Here is a 20,460-nt window from a genome sequence, read left to right as displayed (position 1 = left end):
TTCCGGACACGGAATCACCTGCCTCAATAGCTGTCCATCCAACAGCCTTGGAAAACACCACGAGCCTGGGGCACCACCAGCACACTGGCTGGAACACTTCTCACACAATTCACCACACCACCCACACAAGCTGTCCTTGCTCGCTACTACGAGCTGCACCCCAACAAGAAAAAAACTCTCTCGCATCCCTTGGACTTGGCGAAGCTGCAGTCCGAGTAGCAGGTGGCCCCAACACAACAAATCTTCTCGCCAGAAGCTATATCTCTCTGTCGCCTTCCACTGAGAACTGGCGGCTCTCCAAGGGAGTATATCTGCCAGCCACCGCCAGCTACAAGGCAAAACCAGCCCAGCACACTTCTACCCCCCGGTCACTGCAGTACACGTCCTTCGTTAGCTTCGCTCAGCTGCTGCAATCGACCCCTCCGTTATCCCAGGCGGCTACCAGAGGCGGCTCCCTCCACACGGACTCCTTCCTTGCTCCCCCAGGCGGCCAGCCCACAAGTCAGCACCACACTCTTCGCTTCCTCTCTGCCTGCGCTACAAGGGACTAGCGGCTCTGCTCTTCTCTCTGTTCGCACCAGCCACTGCAGCAGCCCACTAAAACCAACGCAGCACCTTCTCCTTCTGGTTGCCAGAGGCGGCTCCCCAGCCCATCGCCAGCAATCCACCCTTTGCTAAAATGCTCCGAGACACCAGCCACCCACCCTTCTACTGCGCTACCAGCCACCGCCGACGATCGGTCCTTGATGCTGCATCCTCTTGGCATCCACCATCCACTCAGAGCAGCGCCCTCCAAAGCCCAAGTACCTGCCTCCGCTGGCATTACTATCGCCAGCCCCTCTCTGTTATCGCCCGCTGCTCTTCCTGCCAGCCGTCTGCAATCGACGTCTTCTGGAAGAACCTGCCAGCCTGGCCTGAAACGGCATCTTTCCTCCGTCCAATCCTCTTGCGCCATCTCCTTCGCTGCCATACATACACGTAGCCACCTTTCTCCTGACATTTCACACCATATACAAGGCGACATTGGCCCCCTCAATAATTAATTGCCCACATGTTTTTGCACTCCTTTAAATACAATCTGGTGCCCATTTTATTTTAGGAACATGCACCCATATAGAGCGCGACCGAATGGCAGATACATCTCCAGCAGACCACGCTCCGGACAAGCCTGTACTAGCCCACTACCAAACCATCCACTCTGTACACTTGCCAGGGCATTCAGAGCATAGATTTTTTACATGCCATGCATCCCATATGTACACAAGCCCAAAACACCTTTCAAAATTTTGCCTAACATCGGAATCAAACAAAACTATGACAGGCTGGCCTTCGAGAAGACCACAACACTTGAGAAACCCACCTTTACTAACCCCACCTCTTGCTCATCTTCTAGCTCCTGAAGAAGTCCCCTCCTGCTTACCTTCCAATACCCTACTAAGAATGATAGGGAGGGTACTAAGAATGGTATTGACACTTAAGTATGGTGGTGGAGGATCTACTAAACAGGAACCATGACTGTGGAGGCGGTGGAGCCAGGTTAGGTGCTGATAATCGGAGCATCATTGTCCGATGCATAGATCTTATTCTGAGACAGAATGGTTTTGGAGAACGGGCCGGGCTTTCAAAGAAAAGGGTTGCCATGGATGGATGGATGACAAAGGGACTTCGGGAAAAGATTGGGATGATGACAGTCATCCAAGAACAGGGTGGAATCCCGTCATCAAGTTTAGCAGAGGGGGATGTCATGTGCATGAAAGATGCCATGGACATTATCAGGTGCTGGTCCAAAAGAGGCAGCCAGATAAAGAGTATGAACCAGATAGAATCAGAAATTGGAGCACAGAGTGCTATTGGCAGTATGGACTTGGAGCAAGGCTTGGAGAGCAAGAGGAAAGGCCTGTCTGCTACACACGGATGATATAGGCTGAAGACCAGAGCCTGTCGGCTGTACCACAAGAGGTAGGTTGCAAGCAGGCGATTCAGTCCATGGTGTGGCACAGCCCGACCAGCAAAAGAGGAGTCCAAGCATCAGTCGGCTGGTCCGGCAGCAGTCGGCCAGCTCCTTCAATGTTCCAGAAGCACTATAAATAGCAAGAGTTGCTCCTCATTCTTTTCATTCAGTCCTTTAGGGATTGGATCCTTAGGGTCCAGATTTAGGACCAGATTTTGGGTGTTTTTCACCTTTTGTATGAGACAGCCTAGGGCTGTAGAAGAGTACCCTTTTTGTACTATATGATATATACTGAATTTTCCAGCACATCTCTCTCTCTCTACTCTCTCTACATATCTGCGTTTTGCATCAGCATGTTTCCAGGAGTGTTTAGGGCTGAAAGAAGACCCCCAGAGCTTCCGTGTGTTACAGCAGCAGCAAGGCGGCAGCCTGAAGGGCATATACACCCAGTAGTCCAGCCAATGAAGCACTAGTGTGAAAAGGCGCCTGATTTGTTGGTGTTTATTCAAGTCGTGGAGCAGCAAATACATGCCGACAGCCTCTCTAGCAGTGTGGAGCCCTATATATATATATATAAAAAAAGGCTTCCTTATCTCATTCTTCACAAAGACCTGAAGCACTCCAAGGGCTAGGACAGCTGGAGGGAAGGCTAACGCAAGGTGAACTTGAAGGTCAAGAACAGGCATCTTCAGGCTGTAGTTTCCAGCCAAGGAAGGTCTCCAAGATTGGGTTTCTTCTCATCATTCTAATGAAGCAAATACACCATCCGTGGTGTATTTGGGACCAGTATCACCAGCCGGATCACCAGTATCACCAGCCCCCCACATACCGACGCCACACACTACCATCTACTTCACACATGACATGGCAGACATATACACTGGCAGAGTAGAGGATGGGCTCCTACTCATGGATCCCCTGGCACCTATGGATACCATTACAGCCCAGCTCGCATCACTCCTACACACGGTTGCATTACAGAGCTTCCCACATCGTGTACACTCAGGAGAGCCTGCGAGACCTGGGACTATGCACCAGAACAGATGGTATGATGACGAGTGCAGAGCCCTATACTCACGGCTCCGCATACAGAGAGCCTTGGGAGCCATCACAGAGCAGGAGTCGAGGAGAGAGATGAGGAGACTTACTCGCCACAAAAGGCGGGCCTTCGCAGAGATACAGGAGCTAGAGATCTTTCATTTCTTCATGAGTAGAGATAGCCCTGTCTCATGGCGGCACTTTAGAGAGCCCCGGACCCCGACACCTATTGCAGACCCACAGACATGGCACACATATGCAGAGGGACTATACCATGCCCCACAGCAGCCACCTATACCTCAGCCACAGGAGCCTCGACCTACCACAACTAGCTTCTTTACCCACTCGATGGTACAGGAAGCTATCCGCCGCCTACAGCATGGACGGGCCGCCGACCATATGGGCCTGCAGGGTGAGCATCTCATATATGCAGTAGATTCTTTAGCTCCTTTTCTTGCACACCTGTTTAACAGGGCACTAGCAGAGGGTTTGCCTGCAGAGTGGACGATGCACACCATTGTGCCAATTCACAAAACAGGGGATATGCTCGATCCGAGCAACTACAGGACGGTTATGGTTGGCCACGTGCTAGCCAAACTCTATGGTGCAGTGCTGGAGCAGGAGCTTAGCTTATATGCTGAGCGAGCAGGTTTACGCTCATCAGGGCAGGCAGGCTTCAGGAGAGCTTTCTCTACCACCGACCATGTATTCACTTTGAGATGTATGATTGATCAGGCCAGAGTGAGGAAGAGAAAGCTCTATTGCTGCTTCGTGGATTTCCGCAAGGCATTTGACACAGTACCACGAGAGAGGCTCTTTCAGCGCCTGCAGTCTCTTGGCATACCAGCAGATATGACATGGGGCATCTATGCATTATATGAGCAGGTTTTTGGGCGAGTCAGATGTCCAGGAGGTATGTCCGAGACTATTGCTAGCACCATTGGTGTGAAGCAGGGATGCCCACTTTCCCCCACGCTATTTGGGTTATACATTGATGAGGTGGCTGACTTCATTACACGGGGAGGCGGAGATGGAGTTGATTTAGCAGGTACCTCAGTACATATTATGCTCTATGCTGATGATATTGTATTAGTGTCTGAGTCTCCAGGTGGTCTACAGCAGCATTTACATGCACTCCATGATTTCTGCACACAGAGGGGTCTTACTGTGAACCTTGGGAAAACCAAGGTTATGGTCTTTCATACATCGAGACAGGGCAGGAGTCAGCTGACATTTACTCTCGCAGGATGCCAAGTGGAGGTGGTGACATCATACGTGTACCTAGGGGTTACCTTCTCTGCAGCAGCCACACGCTTCACCATGGGTTCAGCAGCCAGAGCTAGATTGCCACGGGGATATGCAGCATTGGCTATGCTAGAGAGACAGTGCCACCAGGCGCATTTTCAGGAGCCCCGGACGAAGGGGTGGCTATTTGACACATTAGTCACACCGGCATTGATGTATGGAGCAGCGGTATGGGCGCCAGGCCTTGCTACCCATTGGTGGACACAGATAGAGAGACCACAGGCCCTCATGATGGCACGCATGATACGCAGCAAACCGTCAGTACCTCATGACATTATCCGAGCAGAGTTTGCTGCGCCTCCTATGATGGTAGAGGCCATATTTCAGACTATATGCCTGCTAGACAGATTCAGAGAGATGCCACAGGACAGATTGTCATACAGAGCTTTTGAGGCATCTAGACAGCTGGCTGAGGCAGGAGACAGAGGATCATGGTATGCACAGGTCACACATTGGTTCTCACAGCATGGCCTAGACATGGATCATCTACCACCATTCCAGTATGATAGGGATGCACCACATATCCGTCTCTCTCATAGTGAGAGGAACAGAGTATTGAGACAGGATCTATGGCAGCTCTATACACGAGAGACATGGATATCGCCTACACAGCCTCTTCCACCGAAGATGCTATACTACAGAGATCACTTCATGAGTATTACTGATGATGGATTTATAGAGAGGCCTAGATACATGGAGGGCTTTTTACCACACGGCTCCCGAGTGGCTATTGGTCAACTCAGAGTTTCATCACACCGATTGGAGATTGAGACTGGCAGAGCAGCACAGATCCCCCGAGAGGAGAGGGTATGCAGATTGTGCAGAGAGGAGGTGGAGAGTGAGGAGCATTATGTATGCAGATGCAGAGCATATACAGCCATCAGAGAGAGATATCCCATTCTATTCAGAGAGCCACGTTCCCTACGCCAGATCTTTGAGGCAGCAGACCAGCGCATACTGGGGAGATACATTCTAGACATACAGCGCCACAGAGAGACATTATTACAGGCTCAGACAGCTCCAGAGGGGGGGAGACAGACACAGATTACTGCATTTTTTCAGAGATCCATCCCCTCCCAGCCCCTACACGGCAGGGAATTACTCTCCAGAGAGCAGAGACACTTAGAGCCCGCAGGAGACAGAGGGCACCTGGCTTTCGGACACCACGCCTATACCAGAGAGAGATGACAGAGATCAGAGCTCAGTTTCACAGAGAGGGTGCGGAGCGACTGGCTCGCTTCAGAGCACACCCAGGCATGTTCTTCAGGGAGCTGTGGACACCCCCTTCACTGATGTATACCATTCTATACCCCCAGTATGGTACAGGATGGAGCTAGCTAGGTTGCATATCATGATTGTATACTCCATGCATATAGCTTTGCATTTCTCCTAGTAGTAGAGCTCCATCCCCCGCACACCCAGATTCAGCTTTTTTTTGTTCAGTACTTTTTCATTTTGTTGGGATGACAGAGGATACCCCATACAGGTACTCCGATTTGTCTCATAGGCCGAGTTCGGTCTTTTGGAAGACGTTAATAAAATCTTTCTTTCTTTCTCTCTCTCTCTCTCTCTCTCTCTCTCTCTCTCTCTCTCTCTCTCTCTCTATCTTTCTTTCTTTCTCTCTCTCTCTCTCTCTCTCTCTCTCTCTCTCTCTCTCTTTCAGCGCCTGCAGTCTCTTGGCATACCAGCAGATATGACATGGGGCATCTATGCATTATATGAGCAGGTTTTTGGGCGAGTCAGATGTCCAGGAGGTATGTCCGAGACTATTGCTAGCACCATTGGTGTGAAGCAAGGATGCCCACTTTCCCCCACGCTATTTGGGTTATACATTGATGAGGTGGCTGACTTCATTACACGGGGAGGCGGAGATGGAGTTGATTTAGCAGGTACCTCAGTACATATTATGCTCTATGCTGATGATATTGTATTAGTGTCTGAGTCCCCAGGTGGTCTACAGCAGCATCTACATGCACTCCATGATTTCTGCACACAGAGGGGTCTTACTGTGAACCTTGGGAAAACCAAGGTTATGGTCTTTCATACATCGAGACAGGGCAGGAGTCAGCTGACATTCACTCTCGCAGGATCCCAGGTGGAGGTGGTGACATCATACGTGTACCTAGGGGTTACCTTCTCTGCAGCAGCCACACGCTTTACCATGGGTTCAGCAGCCAGAGCTAGATTGACACGGGGATATGCAGCATTGGCTATGCTAGAGAGACAGTGCCACCAGGCGCATTTTCAGGAGCCCCGGACGAAGGGGTGGCTATTTGACACATTAGTCACACCGGCATTGATGTATGGAGCAGCAGTATGGGCACCAGGCCTTGCTACCCATTGGTGGACACAGATAGAGAGACCACAGGCCCTCATGATGGCACGCATGATACGCAGCAAACCGTCAGTACCTCATGACATTATCCGAGCAGAGTTTGCTGCGCCTCCTATGATGGTAGAGGCCATATTTCAGACTATATGCCTGCTAGACAGATTCAGAGAGATGCCACAGGACAGATTATCATACAGAGCTTTTCAGGCATCTAGACAGTTGGCTGAGGCAGGAGACAGAGGATCATGGTATGCACAGGTCACACATTGGTTCTCACAGCATGGCCTAGACATGGATCATCTACCACCATTCCAGTATGACAGGGATGCACCACATATCCGTCTCTCTCATAGTGAGAGGAACAGAGTATTGAGACAGGATCTATGGCAGCTCTATACACGAGAGACATGGATATCGCCTACACAGCCTCTTCCACCGAAGATGCTATACTACAGAGATCACTTCATGAGTATCACTGATGATGGATTTATAGAGAGGCCTAGATACATGGAGGGCTTTTTACCACACGGCTCCCGAGTGGCTATTGGTCAGCTCAGAGTTTCATCACACCGATTGGAGATTGAGACTGGCAGAGCAACACGGATCCCCCGAGAGGAGAGGGTATGCAGATTGTGCAGAGAGGAGGTGGAGAGTGAGGAGCATTATGTATGCAGATGCAGAGCATATACAGCCATCAGAGAGAGATATCCCATTTTATTCAGAGAGCCACATTCCCTGCGCCAGATCTTTGAGGCAGCAGACCAGCGCATACTGGGGAGATACATTCTAGACATACAGCGCCACAGAGAGACATTATTACAGGCTCAGACAGCTCCAGAGGGGGGGCGACAGACACAGATTACTACATTTTTTCAGAGATCCATACCCCTCCCAGCCCCTACACGGCAGGGAATTACTCTCCAGAGAGCAGAGACACTTAGAGCCCGCAGGAGACAGAGGACACCTGGCTTTCGGACACCACGCCTATACCAGAGAGAGATGACAGAGATCAGAGCTCAGTTTCACAGAGAGGGTGCGGAGCGACTGGCTCGCTTCAGAGCACACCCAGGCATGTTCTTCAGGGAGCTGTGGACACCCCCTTCACTGATGTATACCATTTTATACCCCCAGTATGGTACAGGATGGAGCTAGCTAGGTTGCATATCATGATTGTATACTCCATGCATATAGCTTTGCATTCTCCTAGTAATAGAGCTCCATCCCCTGCACACCCAGATTCAGCTTTTTTTATTCAGTACTTTTTCATTTTGTTGGGATGACAGAGGATACCCCATACATGTACTCCGATTTGTCTCATAGGCCGAGTTCGGTCTTTTGGAAGACGTTAATAAAATCTTTCTTTCTTTCTTTCTCTCTCTCTCTTATCTTCATTACATTGTGCTATCGTCAAGAACCAAGGGGCTGAACCACCCCAATTAGAACCATTGTAAGTGTATTGTGCTTCATGCATGTCTCTCAGGCCAGGCTACCGAAGTTCTATGGTGGTATATACCTGTTTCAAAAAGAGAGGAATACTCCTACAATAGAGAGCTAAAAATCTGTCTTCACAACTTTAAAGGAAATAAAGGAATAGTGAGCACCTTGTCATGTGACAGACCGGAAAACAAAAGCGAAGTAGGAAAAGCAACATACCTTCGACATGAGATATATATTTTTTGCGTTCTTGCCTAGTAAATCACGAACAGAGACAAGGTCCGAGCCTTTCCGCACGAAAGAAAGGGCGATAACATCTATCCTGTTTGGTGATCCCCAATTCAAAATATCGTCCATGTCTTTATCCGTCAAGGTGGGAAGATCAACTACGACCCCAGGTAGATTAACATTCTTTCTTTCACCCAATACTGCTGTATTTTCACATCTGACCTTCACAGTTTCGGTGGTCGTGTCACATGATATCACAGATAGAGAGATTGTTCCATCAGAACATAAGATGGTGCTTCCTGGAGACAAATCATGTGCCAACTTTTTATAGCTCATTGTTATCATTTTGGAGTTGCCCTTCAGGCTGTAGTCAGTGGAGATGATTAGCTCTTGGCCTTCGATCAGTTGAACAGGCTTACCATCTTCCAAGAATCCCGTACGAATTTCAGGACCCTGTTATTTAAAAGAAAAAGAAAGTAAGAGCCCATGCCGGGACACAATGAAGTTACAAAAAGCCCTTAACATTAATTTTACAAATGATGAGTTTAGACTTGCTTTGACACTTGCTTTGACCTAGTCCGTTGCATAATCAGACATAAAATTGAACCTCAAGGCCTATGCTCAAAGGCGTCCAAAGGAAGAGCATAAACAAAGCATGTCTTATTAGCAAACGAACAATAAAGGGTGGAGAGGAAAGGGAGAGCACTGGGAACTCGTCACTTGATTCCTTATAAGACCCGTGTTGTGTGATTGGCCAGCCTGATTTAGCAGCCCTTACAGGAGCAAAAAACGTAAAATGCCCATTTTTGCGATTGGATGATGGACAGGAATCTCTGATAATCTGCTGGGAAGGACCTGAGTTGGCCTGTAGTAAAAGATGCTGCTGCTGCTGCTGGGCCCTTTTATTAGGCCAGATTCTGAAGCTCTATCAATGGCTAACTGGAAGATCACCTAGACTGATGTTCCAATCAGTAAGCATGCCCATCGATAGGCAGTCCCACTCTCAAGCAAGCATTTCAATTCCCAGGCATCCCAATCATGAAGACTACCGATCGCTGAGCATTCCAGCCTGGAGGCATTTCAACTGTCAGATCTGTAGGGACGCAAGCATACCCTTTTTTGAAGATGAGGGTGGACATACCTTTTTTATGTGTAGGTCGGATTGTTGGATCATGGATGATACCTTGCGTTGGGTATATGGTGCCCATCCCTTCTATGGCTGATTTGTCGATACCTCTGTATGGAAAGGTAATGAGAAGATGTGCATATGAGTTTTATATGAGAGTAAAACTCATATGTGAGAATATGTGTATAAGAGAAGATGTGTATATGAGTTTTATATAATAATAAATATAAACATATTTCTCAAAAAAAGCCCATTTTTGTAGGACTAGATTGCCTAGAGAAGGGGCAGATTAACTACACATCCCTCCCTTAACCCCTTCCCCCTCTCTCTTCCTTCTTGGCCATTCATTCCACTTGAGGCTTGAGCACATATTTGAAGCCCCAGCCTGAAGCAGCCCAAATAGTCTTTTTTTTTGGCAGCAAATCTGTCATAAATCATTGCCATTCGTCTGGCTGTACTAAGCCATGAATTGCTGCCCTTTCTTTAAAAGCTGATTCACCTCATCAAATGCCAAACTCTAAATAATGTCCACACTTGCACACTAGCCGCTTTGCCTGAATGGCCGAACTCCGAAGCACAAAGAAAGGGACTTGAGAGAGAAGACAAACTCCTTGAAAACCTCCAGCAACTAGCTTGAAGCATCCCAAAAGGTGAACATGTGCTCCTTGTGGTAGACCACAACCCGTTGTAGCAAAAAAACAATTGTTTCCTACTTTTCCCAATTTACTCACTATCTCCTCTAAATAATGATGTATCTCAAGCTTCTCAACTCCATTGGTATCCACCACAATCAAAAGCTTCAACTAAATAAAATGATGTCCCTCGATCAAAAGATTGGGGGGGGAGAGAGAGAGCTTGAGCTCTTGCAAGCACACACACTCACACAACAATGAATAACACACACACAAAGATGGAAGGCTGAAATCTTCTTCTTCTTCTTACTCTCAAAAGAAGGCTACAAAAGATAAATGAAAACCCAACATAAGTACTAGAGTACTATGTACACGCGGTCCATAATGGGAACACACTAAACAGGCGAGGTGACAAGATAAGTATGCCATAACTCGGTTGGACTAGGTAGGTGTAGTTCAGCTGTAGAATCACTAGCGAACATCCGTCGTGTCAGCTACCAAACACGCCAGTGATATAAATGTGAAACGGTCACCCACGCACATCATGAGTGTCAGCTCATGTTGATCTTGACATCTCAACACTCCCCCTTAAGCTCAACTCCATCTCCAAGACTCCAAGCATAGTGTGGAATCTGCGAAGCTTCTCTGCTCCTAAGGCCTTGGTGAAAATGTTAGCCACCTACTTCTCTGTGCTAACATACATGAGATCAACATCTCATGCCAAGACCTCTCTGATGAAGTGATAATGGACCTCTGAGTTTGGTCCGCGCATGAAACACTGGGTTCCTGGCTAACTGTGTGCTACTAAGGTTGTCACAATACATGACAACCTGCCTGTTCACATGCAATCCCAATCTCCAAGTAGCTTACGTAACCAAGCTACCTCACATGGTGTACTCTACCTCTATACTCGACAAGGCAACTGTTGGCTGCTTCCATAGTTGTTTCTCGTACCGGTACGAACAGGTTCGTACAGTATGAGTCGTACTGTACGATACCATACGATATCGTACGGTACGATATAGACGTTTATAGCCGTTGCGCTGTCGCTTTCGCCGTTTTAAGGGCCGTTTGCTGGCCGTTTTTGGTTTGCTTTGTGGCCCATGTGACATGTCACATCACTCTCTCAGCCTCTCTCTCTCTCTCTCTCTCTCTCTCTCAAGCCTATCCATCTCTTGAATCTTCTAGCTTCTCTCTCTCTATTACAATGACAAGGGAGAAGAATGAAGCCTTCAATGTGCATGCTATCCATGTAGAGAAAGCCGATGGAAAGTCCAAGTCATATAGGTGGACTTGTAAGTATTGTGGCAAAAAATACACAAGTGGAGTTACTAGGCTTCTCCAACATCTTGGAAAGATGGGGGGGCAAGTTGCGCCATGCAAGGAAGTCCTCCTTGCTATATCCGATGAGATCTTCAACAAGATCAAGGGTGGATTGGGTGCTCACCGTGATAGTGGTAGAAGCTCAAGGGCGGATGATGAGGTCATTTCCCCGCCTAGTGATACATCCTCCCTCGCCGCCTCCATCGGTGCCGCCTCCGCCGCCTCAAAGAGACAAAGGCTTGAGTCTCCCATGAGGCAAGCCACTCTAGCCCAAGCCACCGGGGGTTCTCTTCTTCTCTATCACATCTCCGAGAACGGCAACGGCTAGCGGATATTGTAACACGCGGAAGCTCTGGGGAGTCTTCTTTCAGCCCTAAACACTCTTGGAAACCTTCTGATGCAAAAACGCAGGTAGAGAGAGAGTAGAGAGAGAGAGAGAGAGAGAAGTGCTGGAAATTCAGTATATACTATGGTACAAAAAGGGTACATATCTGCAGCCATGGGCTGCCTTCATAAAAAGGTGGTTAACACCAAAATCTGTCCCCTATGGGACCTCTAAGGATCCAAACCCCTAGTGGGATTGAATGAATAAAACGTGGAGCACTGGACCTTTTTATATGGGTCTTGGACCCCTTTTTTATGCTGGCCGACTGCTGGTCGGCCAGTTCCATGTCCATAAACGCTGCCCGACTGGATGATCTACTTGTCCATGATGCGCCTGCTGCTGCCCCTATGTACTGGTTCAGCCGACCATGGCTATGGGCAGCCGACACCTCCTTTCCTACAGCCGACACATCTCTTGCCTTGCTGATGTCAACCGACAGTCCTCAGCCGATCTTCCATGCCTTGCTCCAAGTCCTGCTCCATGTCCACTTCAAATGCTACATCTGAAGCTCCTACATTCTAGTTCTACCTATCTTCTACTGGTTCATGGTCTTTATCTGTTTGCCTCTTCTGGATCTAGCCCAGAGAATGTCCATGGCATCTGTGATGCACATGACATCCCCCTCTGCTAAACTTGATGACGGGAATCCAACCTGCTCTTGGATGACTGTCATCATCCCAATCCTGTCCTGAAGTCCCTCTGTCATCATCCATCCCTGGCAAACCTTTTTCTCTGAAAACCCGGCCTGTTCTCCAAACCACTCTGTCTCTGATAAAGATCTATGCATCTGGTCTTCCTCTAGTCCACAATCCATTCATGCCCTGACTCTGAACACCGTCTTGGTCTTCATTCATGGAACTGAGTCTGGCACTCTCACATCACCCTTGGAGGATCAACCTCCCTTGGGACCGTTACCTGAGAACCTATCTGGCTCACGGAACTGCCATCCCCATCTGGCATTGTGGAACACCACCAACAAACCTCCTGGGAGTTCTGCCCGATCTGTGTTCCCGCCTTGGGCTTCGAATCCGTGTACTTTCCTGTACCTTGGACCTGTACACCATCATCTGGGACTGAATCAGTGTTTAGCTTTGCTGAGCCTGATGCTCTGATACCAATGTAACACGCGGAAGCTCTGGGGAGTCTTCTTTCAGTCCTAAACACTCTTGGAAACCTTCTGATGCAAAAACGCACCATCTGATGCAAAAACGCAAGTAGAGAGAGAGTAGAGAGAGAGAGAGAGAGAGAGAGAGAGAGAGAGAAGTGCTGGAAATTCAGTATATACTATGGTACAAAAAGGGTACATATCTGCAGCCATGGGCTGCCTTCATAAAAAGGTGGTTAACACCAAAATCTGTCCCCTATGGGACCTCTAAGGATCCAAACCCCTAGTGGGATTGAATGAATAAAACGTGGAGCACTGGGCCTTTTTATATGGGTCTTGGACCCCTTTTTTATGCTGGCCGACTGCTGGTCGGCCAGTTCCATGTCCATAAATGCTGCCCGACTGGATGATCTACTTGTCCATGATGCGCCTGCTGCTACCCCTATGTACTGGTTCAGCCGACCATGGCTATGGGCAGCCGACACCTCCTTTCCTGCAGCCGACACATCTCTTGCCTTGCTGATGTCAGTCGACAGTCCTCAGCTGACTGCTTCTTCCATGCCTTGCTCCAAGTCCTGCTCCATGTCCACTTCAGATGCTACACCTGAAGCTCCTACATTCTGGTTCTACCTATCTTCTACTGGTTCATGGTCTTTATCTATTTGCCTGTTCTGGATCTAGCCCAGAGAATGTCCATGGCATCTGTGATGCACATGACAGATATACAGATTGCACGCACCATTATTGAGTGCAATCTCTCATTCCATGTGCTCAAGGTAGATCAATGGAAGTACCGCATACGGTCATTGCATCCATTCATGTGCATTGTGACATGTAGGTCGGATCGGAGAACGTGGTGCAAGTCATCACCGACAACGCTTCAAATTGCCGTCGGATGGGGAAGTTGCTCGAGGAGGACTATCCCTCCATAGTATGGACGCCTTGTGCCTCCCATTGCATTGACTTGCTCATGGTGGAGGATATGGACAAGTTAGTGTGGATGAAGGTGCAAAAGATGGAATCGGTGAGACAGGTACAAGTTACAACTTATAAGTTATAAGTTATAAGCATTCAAATTTCAAACTTCAATGTTTATTGAAATTTGGAACCAAGTTCTAATACATTGCTTGTCACTTGATCATTGTACAATGTAGGTGAATGTGGATGCATTCAAGCTCACAGGGGGCACTCTTGAGAGTGTAAACAAAGTGCAGGATGAGGAGGAGGAGAGGATCTATGCAGAGATCTATCGAGAGCTCGAGTCGTTTGCTCGACGACCTACTCGCACTCTTCGTGGGCGTGGAGGTAGTGGCAGAGGAGTGCAAGTAGGAAGCCGTGGATGCACGGTTCGTGGTGCTTCCAGGGACATAGTGCATACCTATGTGCGGCATGGATCGGGTAGCTCCACACTCGCTCTTGCAGATGAGGATGCTCCCTTTGGCTTCTCACATGAGCTTAGAGAGCCCGAGTTCGATGATGAGGGCAACCTTCTTAGCAATGGCGACTTCGGCGAGGCCACTGATGTGTCCTCTTCTCATGAGGATGATTTCAGCGAGAGCTCTGATAGTGATGCCTTTGTCTAGTCTCTCCTTGGGCCTTGGCTCTAGCCTCTCTTTTTGTACTCGCGCCTAGCGCGCATGATCGCATCGCACCTCTATACTTTATGTACTTTTGTTTGTCACTTCAAACTTGTTTAGTTGTTTTTAATGATATTTTGGTTTGAAACAACTTCTCTAGACGCTCTACCCGTGTTCTTTAATAAAAAAAACCGTATTTTATCGTACCCAAAGTTTCATATCGTACCGAAAATTCCCGTACGGTATCGTATTTTTGTTCCGTGACAACTATGGCTGCTTCTTGCTACTCCATGTAACAACACCACTTCCAAAGGAGAACATAAAACCGCTAGTAGATATTTTGTCCAAGATGCTACCAGCCCAATCTACATCAGTGTATCCATACGCCTGCAACTGTATATACCAGTCTCATAGAAGAGACCATAATCCATTGTGGACCTCACATAGCGTAGTGTGCGTCACTATCCAAATGTGGCTTTCGAGAAACCTGCATAAATTGGCTCTCCAATCCAACTATGTAGTTCAAGTCTGGCCTGGTGATCGTCATGTAGATCAAGCTGCCCACTATCTTCCTGTACATAATGCATTCTCCAAAATCTCACCTCCGTTTACACTCAGCTTGCCATTATTGGCATATATGCTAAGAGTTATGCCACATATGATATGAGTAGTGCTACATGTGAACATGGGCTAACCAAGGGCACTTTTCTCCCTTTGGGTTTTTTCCCTTGGATGTTAGGTGTGAAAGGACACCACATGTATAGTCTTTTGATATTGTGGAGTCAACTCTCTTTGCTCCACACATTTGTATCTCATCTTTCTTTGAGCATAAATCACCATCTCTCTCTCCCTCTCTTGAGAGACCTTGTTGCTGTGTGCTTCTCTGTGTGTGTCTATGTTTCTGTGAAACCCTAACCCAACAGTGGTATTAGAGCTTGGTTGCAGCTCTCTCGACGTGCAGTTCCCAACGCCCGATTTTCGGCGAGCTTCTGTCATCGCCTGCTTTTTTCCGTCGTTGCACAGTCCGTCTGTCCGCTGCCAGGTTCCATCCATCGCTGTCGAATTTCCGGCCGTGTTCCCTACCGCATGTGCTCCCCCCGACTGACGCTCTGCCACCCTCTTCAAGCACCAGAACAGGCGGCAATAGTGGGTAGGGATCCACCACCACCCCGCCCACGAGCGGCGCTTGCATGAGAGGCGGCGGTCCCCGCCGGTGCCCAGACCCACTTGGGGCTTACGTGGCAATTGACGGAAACCTACATTTTCTTGGGGACCTTCCTCCATCACCATCTGACGACATCCCAATTCTGGCAGCCGACAATTCGACGCCGTCGACCAGTTCTCGCTGTCGTCGCCTGCACGCCATCAACGTCTTCCCATCGACGGCCTGCCTGCCATCGTCCTCTTCACGCCCATGACATCTACTGCACTGCCAACCGTCAACGACTCCAACTCTCGCCTCCTACACGTCATCGTCCATTGCCTAGGGTACTCGTCTCTTGCCCGTCAGCAACACATCAGCCACAGCTCTTGCCACCGACTCTTGCATGCAACCTGCAGCTCCCGCCAACTGCAATCTTGCTTCGCCTGCAGCTCTCGCCACAGCGGGCAGCAGCTCCCACTGCATCACACAACCCGTCTATAACTCAACTTCGTGCCCGTCCGCCAAGGTCAGATGCAGACTTTGTGCCCGTCTACCAAGATCATCGACTGCTGCATCCAGTTGAGGGTAACCAGCGGGCAGCAGCTCCCGCTGCATCTTCGCACAACCCGTCTATAACTCGACTTCATGCCCGTCCGCCAAGGTCAGATGCAGACTTCGTGCCCGTCTGCCAAGATCATCAGCTGCTGCATCCAGTTGAGGGTAATTGATTTTTTGCTTTTGTTCATGGGGCTTATTACTTCATTGCAAAAATCAAGTGCAGTGTAGCATTAGGGTGCACAATTCATGAAAAAATTGGAGATTTTTCAGGTGTTAAGGAAATTGTGCTTAATTGCACAATTGCAGTTGCAGGACATAGAATTTTGGGGCTTTTTTAAAATCAGTGCTTAATTGCATAATTAAAGCTCATTGGTACACAGATTTTTGGGACTTTTGTAAATTATGTGCAATTGACACATAAATCAGCCCATTGGTGCTCATAAATTTGGGATTTTCGGCATTGCTTATTTGCAGCCTTGAATTCGGGGCAAAACATTTGCACAAGACTTTGTGGTTGCCAGGCATTGAACTCCAATGCGTTTGGGATTTTGCCTGGAGGTGCTTTTTACAGCATAGTTGGTTGCATGTGTTTGCATCTCTCTTGCAAGAGATTTCAGCACATGGCTGGAAATACGATCGATATATTTGGGGTTGTCCCAAGAGGACAAATTGGATGGCAATAATTACTCTCTATGGAGTTTCATGGTCCAAAATCTACTTGTGGCCAAAGGATTATGGGGTTGTGTGTCAGGTGAAGATGTACACCCTGTTGACATAGCACCTAACACGCCTGGCCGTGGTACTCAACAAGCAGCAGTACCCACTCCTCCCTCACAGGAGCAGAAGAGATGGGATACTTCAGATGCCCAAGCAATGGCTTTGATTGCTTTGTCCGTAAAGCAATCAATCATACCGCATATTCGGTCTTGCAGGACCTCATGGCGAGCTTGGGATGTACTTGAAACCATGTATCAGGCAAAGAATAAGGCCAAGGTTGCATTTCTCAAGAAAGAGCTTGAGAACTTGGACATGAATGAAGGTGATGTTAGAATTTATGCATCTCAGTGTTTTGGGATTGTACCTATTATTGGGTATTTTATGCATTTTCTCCTATTTATTTGTCTTGTGAGTAGTCGGCCAGCCCTAGAGGCAGGCGGCCAGCTCACTCATGCACTATATAAGGAGTTCCCCCATTATACACTATTTCATCCAATCCCTTGCACAAGTTGCCATTGTAAAGCTTCAAGCTAATATAAAAGTGATCTTTGTCCACAAGCTCTCTCTACTCTCTCTCATCTTGTTTATGCTTCCGCCTGGGCATTCTCCAACATGGTATCACTCGCTTAGGTTCAGGCTGCTCCATCTTCTGCAAATCTGCCCGCCTTCTCATCTGTGCCTTGCATTTTCTGCCCTAGCTCCTCCTGGCTGCAGATCAGTCCCAAACAGGTGCTGCATTTTCATACACTGCTGTGTTTTCTGGTCCAGCCAGCCCTTCCCTTGCTGCCGGCCAGTTTGATGGCTGCGTTTTCTCCTACAGAGGCAAGCCGGCCAAGTACTTGGCTGCGTTTTCTTCTACAGAGGCAAGTGTTGGAGTTTTGGCTGCAAATTCTGCATCGGCATCAGTTATTGGTGAGTTCTCTTGCATGTGGAGTTGCCAGACAAGTGGTTGTACATTTCCTTCTTCCTCCACGAGTCCCTACCATTCCGGTAGGAGGTTCCCAGTGGTTTCTTGGAGTGTTTTGTTGCTGTCCAGCCTCATCCTCTCTCAGGTTTGAGAGGGGGCTGATTGGTTCTGGAACCTTGCTTGGTTGGAAAGCACTTCAGAGAAGTGTTTGAGAGATGAGATCTGTGTTTCTTGTTGCTATGGATATGGCTCCCCCTTGTACGAACAAGGATGACAAGTTGAAAGGACCTAACTATGCCCATTGGAAGCCTCAGATGAGGATCTCGTTCATCCACAAGGGTTTGTGGGATATTGTTCAGAGCACTGAAAGGAAGCCCGAGTGTCCTCAAAACTCTAGGAGGTGGACTTAGGATCAGCACAATGAATTTGCTATGAAATTACAAGACTGGGAGAATCAAGACTCAAAGGCGCATTTTGTGCTTGTGCAGACCATCACAAAGGAGGTCTCACCGACAGTGCAAACTCTCACCAGTGCTCATTAGGTATGGTCTAACTTCGAGGATCTCTTTGCTCGAGAATCGTCGATGAGGGCAGTTACCTTGCAAGGTCAGCTCTACGGTTTGTTATTTCCTGAAGGCAGTTCCATGCAGTCGTTCCTCATGAAGGCTTACTGGCTATGGGTGCTACTTTGTCCTCTTCTCAGCTGGCTGCACTTATCCTCACCAAGCTTCCCCCGGACTATGATAGACTATGTTCCTTGTACTCTTGTACATATTCCAACTTGAATACCTAGTTGCTTGTGTATCTAGGTGAGTTATTTACTCAATTGGATTTTGATGATCTTAGCTCCCTACTTTTGGAGGAGTCGTCCGTTCTCGTCTCGCAGGGTAAGTTGAAGGTGTCAGTCAACAGCTCTGACCAAGCACTTTCCTCACTTCAGAAGAAAGGTCGAAGCCACTGATTCTCTTGCAGGAAAAGAGGACATCTATCCAAGGATTGTTTGTCCAAGAAGAAGGACAAGACCAAGGGCAAGACTTCAACTCAGAGAAAAGGCAAAGACACGACACAAGATAGTGATATAAATTCTAGTACCACTTCTAGGACTCCCAAGGCGCTTCCAACTCAGGAGGACCCATATGATGTACTTCTCTAGTATACATGCAATTTCCCCCCCATGTGCTTCGAGCCAGAAGAGGCTTGTGGGCGGGAGAGGGGGCTGATTACAGCTCCACTTACTAGTGCATGGGGACCGTGATTCGGAGTTCCGAGCATTAGACATCTGGCAGGACATGGTTATCTTTTGTATTGCAAAGATTATGGACTAGATCTGTTCCAAGTTCATTGTTTGAGGCTTTTGGGACGTGATGTGTTCCGTCCACTGTTGGGGATTATGGGCGCGGTGTGTCAAGCAACTCATCATCTATTCTTGGAGTTCACTGCACACTTGTGTGGGAATTCGTAGCCAAGAAAAGTTCCTTGCTGTTCGTGGTGGCATTTTGTTTCAAGGAAAAAGGTTAGTGGATGCTCTCTCCGAGGTGATTCCGGTATTCACGATGCTAGAGGGTCCATGGTTGCATCTTCATCGGATCTTCTTCTGACTCTTGCACACTATGAGCTGTAGAGGGGGCGTTAGAATTTATGCATCTTAGTGTTTTGGAGCTGTACCTATTATTGGGTATTTTATGCATTTTCTCCTATTTATTTGTCTTGTGAGCAGTCGGCCAGTCCTAGAGGCAATCGGCCAGTTCACTTGCACTATATAAGAAGTTCCCCCATTATTCACTATTTCATCCAATCCCTTGCACAAGTTCAACATTCTCTTACTGGCCAATTGCCATTGTAAAGCTTCAAGCTAATATAAAAGGTGATCTTGTCCACAAGCTCTCTCTACTCTCTCTTGTCTTGTTTATGCTTCCGCCTGTGCATTCTCCAACAGGTGATAGTATGTGTCATGACCCTGTGTTTTTCTCTGGACAGTATGCAGGTGTGCACGGGAACATAGTGGACAGTATGAATGGCATCAGATAGGAGTTAAAAAGGAAGCCCATGTGTGGACAACCCCAAGTGTGAAGGGGGCAAAGAGATTTTAACTTAAAAGGTTTTAAAAACCTTTAAAAACATTATAATGCCCTTTATGAAAGAAAACATGGCCCATATGCTATTATTGGGGCCACGTGTGTCCTTTTTGGAAAAAGAGGGGGTGGCGGGCAAAAAGGAGGGCGCCAATCTTTTGATGAAGGTGAGCTTTCCGCTTAGGAGGACTACTCAGCTGGTTACACAGGCAGCCAGCGCTGAAGTTCTGGTTTTTGCTGGGAAAGACAGCTACAGGCAGATCTGAGCAGCTGAATAGCTTTGGCTTTTTGGAAAGGGCAGCAGGCGGGCTGTGCTACAGAAGTTGGTGGCGCAGCTGAATAGCTCCACAGGCATGCTTTTGGGAGAGTAAAGGGCTGGCTGCTGTGCTGTGCTATAGAACAGAGACACAGGCCTTCTTTCTCTCTCTCTCTCTCTCTCTCTCTCTCTCTCTCTCTCTCTCTAGCTCTTGGAGGATACGCTTCTTTCTCTTTCTCGCTTTTTGGGAGAAAACAAGGGGCTGGCGACCTGTTTTTGGGCGCTTTTTTGTGTGCCCAAAAGTTGAGAGCTGAACAATAGGAGGGGGGCTGAAACTGCGGCACATGCTCTTTTCTCTCTCTCTCGCTTG

General features: G+C 48.1%; 1 protein-coding gene across 1 annotated transcript in view; it reads right to left on the bottom strand.

Moving 5' to 3' along the window:
* LOC147612961 (pyruvate kinase, cytosolic isozyme-like) overlaps positions 1-20,460 on the bottom strand; it is a 32,928-nt gene that overhangs the window by 6,973 nt on the left and 5,495 nt on the right. The window contains exon 2 of the mRNA XM_086782239.1: positions 8,280-8,741. Within this exon, the coding sequence (XP_086638365.1) occupies positions 8,280-8,741 (462 nt within the window). The remainder of the gene's footprint in view (positions 1-8,279; positions 8,742-20,460) is intronic.

The sequence above is a fragment of the Cibotium barometz genome, chromosome 44 (genome assembly GCF_041138505.1).
Source record: "Cibotium barometz isolate CiBa-2024 chromosome 44, ASM4113850v1, whole genome shotgun sequence".
In the NCBI taxonomy this organism is placed as follows: domain Eukaryota; kingdom Viridiplantae; phylum Streptophyta; class Polypodiopsida; order Cyatheales; family Cibotiaceae; genus Cibotium; species Cibotium barometz.
This window is presented reverse-complemented; position numbering and strand designations above follow the sequence as displayed.